We start from the raw sequence: 12,492 nt of genomic DNA, 5'->3' as shown, positions 1-12,492 counted from the left end.
GAAGCCGAGCCAAGGCTGAGGGAGGGAAAGGAGGCCACGGGGCGATCGCAGAGCTGGGGGCGAGAAGCGCAGACCGGCAGCCCATCCCTTTCGGCTTTGCAGCCAAGCGGGGCGGGGCGAGGCGGCCGAGGCGGGAAAAGCGAAGGCGGCTATGGCGGAGGTGAGCGGCGGGGCGCTGGGGGGAGCGGGAGGCGAGCGGCCGGGGCTGCCGAGAACCGGCTGCCGGAAACCCGCGGCCGGCCTCGGCCTTCTCCTGCCGGGGGACCCGCGAGGGACGTTTCCGGGGGTTCCTCGAGTTGCGACGGTCAGATGCTCGAGTTGCGACGGAGCCCGGCCTCTTGGGGGAGAGGGGGGGGGACACGGGACGCGAGACGCGTGTCTGCCGGTTGTCGGGATCCGCTCCGCTCACGCTTTCCCCCTCCGCTTTCGGGGCCCCCCAGGAGCAGCTCGAGATGGAGACGCGGATGCGCGACGGGCTCCACAAACTGCTGGCCGCCAGCACCAGCCGGGACCAAGCCCTGCGCGCCGCCAAGGCGCTGGCCCTCTGCAACGGCCGCCTGCGGGGCCTCCGCGCGGAGTTCCGACGGCGGAGCGAGGAGTCGGCGGGACGGTGAGAGACCCACAAGGGCCAGTGGCGGGCAGCTCCCGGGCCGCGCTTCCCTTCAAGCAGCTTCTTCCCCCGTGAGGGTGGAGGGGGTGGGGTGGGGGGAGACGCGGCCTGAAACCCCAAATCTGGGAGAGGCCGATGAGGAGCCGTCGAGCCTCCCCCCCCCCACTCCGGGGCCGGAGCTCTTGGGCAGATGCCCTGATTCAAGAGGCAAGAAGGGGCATCTCCTGCTGCAGCTTCTGAGGCTCGGTGGAGCAGGAAATCTCTCATACACACACACACATACACAACTCACACACACACACACACAACACACACACAAACAGCGTCTTGATGCTCCTGGAAAGCTTCTGCCCTGCCAGTCAACACACAACACACACAACACACACAACACACACAGAGCCTTGATGCTCCTGGAAAGCTTCTGCCCTGCCAGTCAACACACAACACACACAACACACACAGAGCCTTGATGCTCCTGGAAAGCTTCTGCCCTGCCAGTCAACACACAACACACACAACACACACAGAGCCTTGATGCTCCTGGAAAGTTTCTGGTCTCCCAGTCAACACACACAGACAACACACAGACAACACACACACACACACACACACACACACAGCGCCTTGATGCTCCTGGAAAGTTTCTGCCCTCCCAGTCAACACAAACACACACACACACACACACACACACAACACAGAGCCTTGATGCTCCTGGAAAGCTTCTGCTCTCCCAGTCAACACAAACACACACACACACAACACACAAGACACACAAACAACACACACAGAGCGCCTTGATGCTCCTGGAAAGTTTCTTCTCTTCCAGTCAACACAAACACACACAACACACACAGACAACACACACACACACACACACACACACACACACACACAGCGCCTTGATGCTCCTGGAAAGCTGCCCTCCCAGTCAACACAAACACACACACAACACATACACACACACCACACACACACAAACAAACAGCGCCTTGATGCTCCTGGAAAGTTTCTTCTTTCCCAGTCAGCATACACACACAACACACACACACACACAACACACACACACAACACACACACACACACACAACACAGAGCCTTCATGCTCCTGGAAAATTTCTGCCCTCCCAATCAACACAAACACAGACACACACACAACACAGACACACACACACAACACACACAGAGAGAGACAGCGCCTTGATGCTCCTGGAAAGCTTCTGCTCTCCCAGTCAACACAAACACACACACACACAACACACACAAACAACACACACAGAGCGCCTTGATGCTCCTGGAAAGTTTCTTCTCTTCCAGTCAACACAAACACACACAACACACACACACAACACACAACACACACACACACACACACACAGAGCGCCTTGATACTCCTGGAAAGTTTCTGGTCTCCCAGTCAACACACACAGACAACACACAGACAACACACACACACACACACACACACACACACACAGCGCCTTGATGCTCCTGGAAAGTTTCTGCCCTCCCAGTCAACACAAACACACACACACACACACACACACACACAACACAGAGCCTTGATGCTCCTGGAAAGCTTCTGCTCTCCCAGTCAACACAAACACACACACACACAACACACAAGACACACAAACAACACACACAGAGCGCCTTGATGCTCCTGGAAAGTTTCTTCTCTTCCAGTCAACACAAACACACACAACACACACAGACAACACACACACACACACACACACACACACACACACACAGCGCCTTGATGCTCCTGGAAAGCTGCCCTCCCAGTCAACACAAACACACACACATACACACACACACACACACACACACACACACACACACACACACACACATTTCTCTGTGGTCCCAGGCTGGATTGCGCCAGATGGTCTGCCAGGCCCTGCCTTCCCCCCCCCTCCACGCCCCCCCCCCCCTTGGTCTTTTCTCTGCTTCCCCTTCTTTGGCTCTGGGTCAGTGGAAACTTTCTAGCCAGGATAGGCTGTAGAACAAAGTAGCAACTGAATCTTTGCAAGGGTTGCAACTGTTAAGAAGTGTTTTTAAAACAAAAGAAATTGCAAGGGAGATTTTGCAAGGAGAGCAGAATTGGAAGGGATGGACTGGAGATTATTCATTGATTTAACCAGACAGAGCCTCCTGGCTGCATGGCAAAGTAACTTTGCAGGTTTCTCAACTGACCATCAAGACACAATGAGGAGTCAGCCACAGTCAAGTAAAGAGAGAGTGAGATAAAAGTAACAATGAGCGAGAGGTGACTTGGTTACTCAATATTTGCAATCTATCTCTTCCCGTTTTCCTGTTACAAATGATGGGTTGGCGCTATCTGCTGGCCAAAGTTCATACTATCAACAGTCCCTTAATCTGGGCGGCGGGGGGGGGTTGATAGTGTCATTCTCGCAGTTCTCCCTCTATTAGTCTGTAGAGCTGCTCAAGTCATCCAGGTCATGGTTGTCCAAAAGGTGTCCAGGAGACAGCTGGACTTTCTTGTTTTTCTTTGAAGATGTTTCTCTTCTCATCCAAGAAGCTTCTTCAGCTCTGACAGGATAGTGGGGAATGGAAGGATTTATACTCCTTGCATAAGAGACAAATGTGTTTTAATGGATGCAAAAATGTCGGTGGTTTTAAATTTCTAAAAGGTTTAGCTTTAAATTATTAGTGGTATCCATTTATTTGATTACTGATGAGGTTACCTTGGAAGAGAAGAGAAAGAAAATGATGAACTTTTTTTTCTTTCTAATTAGTATTTTTGATTTCTTTTGTTAGAGGTTCAGATGTTGCAGCTAAAGATCGTGCAGCCTGTAGAGGGAAGGTTGGCATTTCAGGTATGTTTGTTTTCTGTTGTCTGCAACTGGTGAACATAATACAGGTAATCCCCGGGTTACGAGCGTTCCCTTAGCGAATGGTTGAAGTTACGTGATAAGCGCCCCTTAGCGTTTACAGACAGGTCCCAAAATTATGAATGCTGCAGCACCACGGCAGTTGTTCGCTCTTACGAACGACCTCAAAGGTTCTGCAACAGTCACCCCACCTATTCCCCCCCATCAAGCGGTTCGGCGGCAAAAAAATGTGGACCGGAAGTACGTGTGAATGGCTTGAAGAAGACTTCAGTGATGAAAAGGAGGTGCATGCAGCCCTCCAGGCCTCTTTTGTCACCTCCAGAGCTGTTGTGACCCAGGCCCAAGTAGGTAGCAATCGACGCAAAGAGTTCCAAAACAAACAGACTTTATTAGAACAATTGAGAATTAACTCATTCTCAGCGTAGTCCAAACTAAATTAAAACAAACTCTTCATAACACAAATTCTTCAGTCTAATCACCAACCTTGGTATAATTAGGCAAACTGCCAAAGGCTTCTCTTGGCAAAAGTTCAAAAGCAGAAGATGCCGACAAGAGATAAGTGCAGCAAGACTATCAACGTTGTTTTTTGACAAAGAGCCCAAGAGCCATTGCTGGTCTTTTAAGCCTTATGGGAGGGGCCAGTCATCTCCTGGCCTTACTCCCGAGTCGCCCTTTTTGCTTTAGCTGCTCTTGCCTTCTGGCAGCTCTTCGCATGCGTGCACTAGGAATAGGCTCCTCCTGTTCCTCTACCTCTCTGCTGTCTGCCTCTGGAGGCTCCGGAGTCCACACATCACTCCCCAATGGCCCTGGCCCCATCTCTGCCTCCGACGCAGAGCCCTCATCCGGGCCTTCCCCAGCCTCCAGAACTGGCCCATGTTCTTCCTCAGCCTCATTGCTGTCTGACTCCGCTGCCAGCTCCGCAGGCTGCTGGCAAACCACAACAAGAGCCCTTTTCAAGCATGCACTTTCAGTCTGCATTTTTCATTGCCGGACGGCTTGAAGAGGGCTCTGGAGGCAGGAAAGGAGGCCTGGAGGGCCACACGCAGCCTTCCGTGCCTCCTTTTCATCACCAAAGCCTTCTTCAAGCCCTTTGCGGATGAGAAAGGAGGAAGCAAGCAAAGATGCATGCTGGAGAGGAGACAGATCCTCACAAAGTAAGTCACCAGGTGTGGCAGGATGGGGGAGGAAGCAATTGTGGGGACCCCAAGGAAGGGAAAATGAGGTCAGGGGAGGCTTTGGGTGGTCTGAAGTAAGTCTTCCCCACCCCGAAATACCTCATGCGCACTTAACGAGCCCCTCATTCAATTAGCAAATGCGTGGGCGAAAGGAGGGAGTGATCCTGTTTAAGGTATGAGATTTATTCCCATGAATCCTTGGGCTACAAATGGAATAGGCAGGCTCCATTACATTTGTAACTCCGAGGACTAGCTGTAAATTATGCTGATCGGGCTGGTATCTCGCACTGATGCCTCTTCCCACTTAAATGCTGGCTCCAATTTCATCTCCTTGGCTCTGATGAGACTAGGCCTGGAGGGTAAATTCGTCCATTATCTTAACATTAAAAGGTTTTTGCACCTATGCAAGTTTTGCGATTCTCTTGTAAAAAGTATAGTTTTACATTTTCAGTGCCAATTTGAGTAGAAAGGAAGCAAAAATTTGCTTCCAGTCTCAGTGTAGAGAGGGAATCACTTCAGTGTAATGTAAGTAAGCAAAAAACAAAACAAAACAAAAACGGAAGACTTGCTTTCCAAATGCTACTTTTACATCAAAGCTGATAGCAATAGCGCTTAAACTTATATAGCGCTTCACAGTGCTTTACAGCTTCCTCTAAGCGGTTTACAGAATCAGCATCTTGCCCCCAACAATCTGGGTCCTCATTTTATCCACCTCGGAAGGATGGGACCAGTAGTGGGTTTCAAATTTTTTTACTACCGGTTCTGTGGGCGTGGCTTGATGGGCGTGGTAGGGGAACGATACTGTAAAATCTTCATTCCCATCCCACTCCAGGGGAAGGTTACTGGAAAATCCCCATTTCCTCCTGATCAGCTGGGACTCGGGAGGCAGAGAATAGATGGGGGAGGGGCCAGTCAGAATTTTTACTACTGGTTCTCCGAACTGCTCAAAATTTCTGCTACTGGTTCTCCAGAACTGGTCAGAACCTACTGAAATCCACCTCTGGATGGGACGTTGAGTCAGCCTGGAGCCGGTGAGATTTGAACTGCTGAACTGCTAGCAATCGCCAGTCAGCAGAAGTAACCTGCAGTACTGCATTTTAACTGCAGCGCCACTACAGCTCATGGCACTAAGGTGTAGATCTCCAAACTTGGCAATTTGTGGAAGATTTGTGGACTTCAACTCCCAGAATTCCCCAGCCAGCATTTATTAACACTGAATGTCGAGAACAGAACATTTCTAGAAAAAGTAGAAAATAGACTCCATTCTGAATTTTTGGATTGTGTTAGAAGTGCAACGGACTTATTTTATTTCCTCTCTTTGTTTTAGATCTGCGAATTCCATTGATGTGGAAAAACTCCCATCATTTCAACAGCAAAGACAGTACGTATGTTTATTTTTTGGGTGGTTATGCAACCTCTTTAGCCAAGCTGAAGCTTTTCATCGGTGCTGATTCAGTACAAAACATCATCCAGCATTTATTCACACAGGCGAGGTCTGTAAGTGTCAGTTTATAGCTGAGCTTGTGAATTGTAGCTGGGTGAAATTGGCTGATGAACATGTGCTCTTCAGAAAAGCGTGCAGTAACAGAAGTGACTCCTTCCATGTGTTTGGCCATGGAAGTGCTGAACTGTCAGAGACAGAAAATATACTTGGCAGGTGAAACAACTGAAAATCTGTCTGCTGTTAGTGCTGTAGCTGGAAGAGATACCGGCTAGGCCTCTGAGGTTAGCCCTGCTCTGTTTTTGCCACCTTCCCCTCCCTGCGGATGGATTTATAGCAATAGCAATAGCACTTAGACTTATATACCGCTTTATAGTGCTTTAAAGCCTTCTCTAAGCGGTTTTACAGATTGATCATCTTGCCTCCAACAATCTGGGTCCTCATTTTACCCACCTCGGAAGGATGGAAGGTTGAGTCAACCTTGAGCCGGGTGAGATTCGAACTGCCAAATTGCAGTCAGCTGGCAGTCAGCAGAAATAGCCTGCAGTACTGCACTCTAACCACTGGGCCACCGTGGCTCTTAACTTTGTGTTTTTGTAAGTTCAGAGGTGCTCACACAACCAAATACTCCAATTCCTCGTTCTGCATTCATAATGTTGGTACAGTTTCTCTCGGTGTGTTTTCATTACCATATTTTTCGGAGTATAAGACGCACCGGAGTATAAGACGCACCTTAATTTTTGGGGAGGAAAATAAGAAAAAAGCTGATTGGCAGGTGGATCAGCCTCCCGGAATACCCCCAATCAGCTGTTCCCAGAGGTGAATTTTAGCAACAGGTTCCTTGGTTGTGAGCTCAGTGCCTTGCTTTTTTTTTTTTTTTTTTTGCTTTTTTTCCGGTCTCTGAAACTCTGTTTCAGAAAAAACCTTTTTTTCCTGCCTCTGAAAGCCTCTGAAACAGAGCTTCAGAAAAAAAGCCTCTGAAGCTCTGTTTGAGGGCTTCTTTTCTGAAGCTTCATTTCTGATGCTTTTTTCAGCCTCTGAAACCTCCGTTTGAGAAGCTGGGCGGGGTTACATTCGCAGTATAAGCTGCACCCAGATTTTCACCCTCTTTTTGGGGGGAAAAAGGTGCGTCTTATACTCCGAAAAATACGGTAATCGTTTTGTGACAAAGTTGATTTCAAGAGTTTGAACTTCCAGATGTAATGTATGGTCAGAAACCTCGATGAATCTGTTTAAAAGTTCATTTGTAAAGTGAGGAATTTGCTAAGTTGTATAAACATTAAGGACATCAAACCAGTTACTGGTTCTCTTGATTCTTGTTTACAAACTTTTATTTTATTGCTATGCTTCATTCACTTCCCTAAGATTGAAGCAGTCAGTAAATCCCATAAATAAGTAATTACATACTGTATAGTGTGTGACACAACACATTATTTTGAAGCCTTTTTTTTTTCCTTGCAGGAACCGAACGTTACTCGGTTTTTTGCTTATTCAAAATGGGAGCTCAGGTGTATGATTCAGACCTGCTTATTGTGGATAAGGCAGCAACGGATATCTGTTTAGAAAATGCAACAATATTGTGAGTATTCCTCTAGTTACTCTAGCTACTATGTATAAAGGAAATTTATACAAGATGTTCTATAGGCGGCATCTCCCACCCACAAGACTAGCAAAAATAAACAAAAAATATTCATCGATGTGTTGGAAATGTGAGGCAGTGCCAGGGACTTTTTATCACATGTGGTGGGAATGCCCAAAAGCTACAAAATTTTGGCATCAGATAAAACAATGGTTAGAAGAGATATTAACGCAAAATATAGAATCAAAACCGGAATTATTTTTCCTGGGTATCATAAAGGGCAACTACGACTTCCGGTTTGCGAGCCTCGGCGACGGCGGTGTTTCTTTAAAGACCGCCAGCCCCGCCGCCTGTAGAGCCGCCCCGCGATCGAGGAGCGGCTCGAAAACTCCAAAATCTTGAAGATTGAAGGAGAAGAGATAGCAGGGTACAGGTTGAGCCCCTGTAACCCCCCAGGGAACTGTTTCTGGGGAGGAAACAGGCGTGGCTCCCTTCCAACCTGCTGAAACTCCGGGCGGCGTGGGACGTTTCTGCTAATTAGCAGAACAAGCCGGCAGCAGCAAACTCTTAAAGCGAAAGGAACTAATTTTAACAAACAACGGAAATATCAACTTGAATCCAGAAACTTGAAAACTGCAAGTATCAGTGCTTTGTTGACTTCCTAATTTAAAAGAGAAAGTGAGTGAGTGAAAGTGATTTGAAAAAAAATGGCGCCCAGCATTTGAGTTAACGAGCTAATGAAAGTGGATTTGTGAAGCCTTCCTGCTTTGTTACAAAGTTATAAAGCTGCTACAAAGTTGCTCTATCTAAAGAAAAAATTTCTTTTTCTAAAATTTGACTTTGTTTTACTTCAGCTTCACTTGATTAAATCTGGGGGACTTTTTTAGAAGCTTTTGTGGAAGAGGGAAAGGAAAAAGAACTTCCCTCTTTAGAAAAATTAGCTTACGTGGCACAATGGCTTCAAAGAAGCAGGAAGGGAAGGCATCAGGGGGGGGATCCCCCACACATAAACATCAAACGCAACTTCCCCCTGCTCAACAGTTACAAACTCAGAAAAAAGAAATTGATGTGGGAGACTTAAAAGACTTTATTTCTAAAACTTTGGATGAAAAATTTCAAGAATCTCAACAGGAAATAGATCATAAACTTCAAAAATCACATGAGGAATTTCTGCAGGAAATTAATGAAGTTAAAGATATGGTGAAGCAGAATCAAAATATGGTGACCAAAAAAATATCAGAAGTGGCGTCTGGCCTGGCAAATTTTATTGGGAAAGTTGATTTTAAAGTTGAAGAACTCAAATTAGAAGTTAATGTTAGGATGAAAGATAATGACTATAAAATTGAAGAAGCTGATAATAAAATGCAGAGAATTGAAGATGAGATTGTCATGATACAATTCCGGGCGATGGAATTTGCCATACGGCTTCGGGGAATTCGAGAGGAGGAGAGACAGGACTTGAGACAAGTTTGCTCTGAAGCCCTGGCTAAGATCTTACAAGTTAACCCTGATCTGGTATTTCACAAAATAGATAAAATTTACAGAGTGAACTCTTGGGTGGCCAGACAAAGACAACTGCCTAGAGATGTGGTCATATATTTTACTGAGAGAGAAATTAGAAATGAAATCCTCCAAAAATCTTTTCACACCTCTGTACAAGTGGGGGGCTCACGACTTGTAATTTTTAAAGAATTACCTCCTAAAATGCTGAAAGCTAGAAAAGAATTTGGTTTTCTTGTTAAGGAATTGAAAGACTTACAGATACCCTTCCGGTGGGATGCGCCAGCTGGGATAATTTTTAGATATAAGGGAGAAGGATATCGATTGAATACTGTGGAGAAGGCACAACATTTTTATAGTACTATTCTTAAGGAAAGAACACCATCTCCACGTACATCTACAGTTTTGGAGATTAAGGAGAGTGAAGAGAGGCAATTGGAAGAACAGCCTAAGCAGGAATTAGAAAATGTGCAAGGTGCAGAAGGAGGTTTTCTGAGTGAGCCCTTGCTGGATTCTTCTCCAATTTTGGATTTGATGCAGTTGACTGAAGTTAAAGATCAACGTATAACTAGAGCTCAATCCAAATTACTTAAACAAAAGCAACAACAACAACAGGAAAGACAAGACAAGAAGGCAGCAAAGAGTACCCCACAAGAGAGTGGAGCTATGGGAGGAGCAAGATCGAAGCTCTTGGATGAACTTCAAATATTTTGCTCTGCGCTCCAGAAACAGGCCGATGACCCTTAAGTGTTTATCTTGGAATGTTAATGGGTTGAATTCAGCACAGAAAAGGAAGAAACTATTTACATATTTGAAACAATTTAATAATGATATAATATGTTTACAAGAAACGCATATTACAACTCAAGATCAGAAATATCTGATAAATTCAAAATTAGGAGTACATTATATATCTTCAACTTCGCAGAAAAAGAATGGTGTGGTTATTTATGTAAATAAAAAATTAACAGCAAAAGTTATAGAAGTAGATCAAGATGGTAGGTTTGTAGCAATTGAATTGCTTACAGCAAATGGTCAAATTCTTTTGATTGGAATTTATGCTCCCAACCAACAACAGGATTGTTTTTACAAGATGTTACATACTAAAATAGTGCAATGGGACTATAGATCTATTTTATTTATGGGAGATTGGAATGGAGTAATTGATTCTAAATTAGACAAAAAGAGCTTGGCAAAGTCTAGAATTAGACTACCGCAGACTTTTTTTGATTTGAAAGAAGATATGGAACTAAAAGATGTTTGGAGAATACATAATCCAAATGAATTGGATTACACTTTCTTTTCCGACAGACATAGATCCTTTTCTAGGATTGATTTTATCCTGTTGTCAAATGATCTACTTATTAAGACAAAAAGAACAAAGATTTTTCCAAGAACTTTGACTGACCATAGCCCTGTATGGATAGAAATTGAGATGGATAAGGTTGAGAGACGTTCTTGGAGATTAAATGAGAATTTGTTTAGATATGAAAAAAATACAATAGAACTTAAAAAGCATTTGAAAGAATTTTTTGAGATAAATTTGAATAAAGGTACCCCAATTGAAATTGTTTGGGACGCTAGTAAAGCTTATATGAGAGGGGTACTTATCTACATGAACTCTAAACATAGACTGTTCCGACAAAAGAAAAGATCTGAGTTGGAAATGGAAATAAAGAATAAGGAACAATTACTTATTAAAAACCCAACAGATGAAAGAATACGAAGTGCTATAAAACTTTTGAAAGACCAATTTCAAATGCTTATGGCGGAACAAGTTGCAACAAGTTTACAATACGCGAAGCATAATACATTTTGCAATGCCAATAAACCGGGCAGATGGTTGGCTTACACACTGAGGAAAAAACAAAGTATACGGACTATTGATAGTATTAACATTGGAGGGAAAGAAATTTTTCAACAAAAATTAATTAAAGAAGCTTTTGTGGATTATTATACTAAATTATATGCCAAAGAAGAGGTGCAGAATGGACTTATAGAAAAATATTTAAAGGATAAGAGAGTTACAAAAATTACTGATCAACAAAAGGAAAGAATGAATTATCCTATAACAGAGGAGGAGATAATAGCAGCAATTAAGCAGCTAAAAACAGCCAAAGCTCCTGGCACGGATGGTTTGACTGCAGTGTATTACAAAACTTTACAAGCTGAAATGGTGGAACAACTTAGAGATTTATTTTGCAATATTCAACAAGGGGGTAAAATACCCCCATCTTGGACAACTGCTTATATATCTCTGATACCAAAGGAACAAGTTGGTCCTAAAAAACCAGAGAATTACAGACCAATATCTCTTTTGAACACAGACTATAAAATTTATGCGAAGGTATTAGCCAACAGGTTGATGCCAGTAATCCAAAAAGTAATTCATGAGGACCAAGCGGGATTTATTGAGGGCAGATATATGAAGGATAATGTAAGGCAAGTAATAGACTTATTGGAATATCTTGATAAGAATAAACAGATTTCTGCAGTGCTGGTTTTTTTGGATGCGGAGAAAGCCTTTGATAGAGTGGATTGGAACTTTCTACTAAAGACTTTAAAAAAGATGGGCTTTGGGGACCAATTTATACAGTCGATCTCAGCAATTTATCAAGAGCAAAAAGCACAGATTATTATTAATGGAAGTTTGACGACAGAGTTTAAAATTGAAAAAGGAACAAGACAGGGATGTCCGTTGTCCCCACTTTTATTTATATTAACATTGGAAGTCTTGCTAAATACAATACGGGACTCAAAAATTTTGAAAGGTATAGTGATAAGGCAAGAGGATTATAGAATAAAGGCATTTGCAGATGATCTGGTTGTTACCCTATCACAACCAATGGAATCAATAATCCTGATGAACGACATTATACAAGACTATGGTAGAGTTTCAGGTTTTAAACTGAACTCAAAAAAGACTAAAATGATAGTTAAGAATATGACACAAGATCGTAAACACGAGCTTGAAAGGAGGGCAGGTTTTGAAATTGTACCTAAGGTAAAATATCTTGGAATTCAGGTTGCAGAATCAAATATGAAATTGTTTCAAAATAATTATGAGGTGTTGTGGCGAGAGGTTCAGAAAGACATGGAGACTTGGAAAAAGCTGCAACTGTCTTTACTTGGAAGAATAGCAGCAGTTAAGATGAATATTTTGCCAAGATTTCTGTTTTTGTTCCAAATGATTCCGGTGCTTAAAAGTGATAAACAACTGAAAGTCTGGCAGTCTGGTGTGAATAAGTTTGTCTGGAACGAGAAAAAGCCGAGAGTGAAATTGAAAATTATGCAAGATGTTCCAGAAAGAGGAGGCCTTAAACTCCCAAACC

At 44.0% G+C, this 12,492-nt stretch overlaps 1 protein-coding gene across 1 annotated transcript in view; it reads left to right on the top strand.

The window, feature by feature from the left end:
- The first annotated feature begins 309 nt into the window (after positions 1–309).
- RTKN2 (rhotekin 2) overlaps positions 310–12,492 on the top strand; it is a 31,643-nt gene continuing 19,460 nt past the window's right edge. Inside the window, 5 exon segments of the mRNA XM_070945812.1 lie at positions 310–360; positions 363–610; positions 3,392–3,450; positions 5,968–6,021; positions 7,543–7,660. Of these exon segments, the coding sequence (XP_070801913.1) occupies positions 310–360; positions 363–610; positions 3,392–3,450; positions 5,968–6,021; positions 7,543–7,660 (530 nt within the window).

The sequence above is a fragment of the Pituophis catenifer genome, unplaced genomic scaffold (genome assembly GCF_029215685.1).
Source record: "Pituophis catenifer annectens isolate HBS135680 unplaced genomic scaffold, rPitCat1.0.hap2 SCAF_6, whole genome shotgun sequence".
NCBI lineage: Eukaryota > Metazoa > Chordata > Lepidosauria > Squamata > Colubridae > Pituophis > Pituophis catenifer.
The sequence above is the reverse complement of the archived record's forward strand: the minus strand, read 5'-3'. Positions and strand labels throughout refer to the sequence as shown.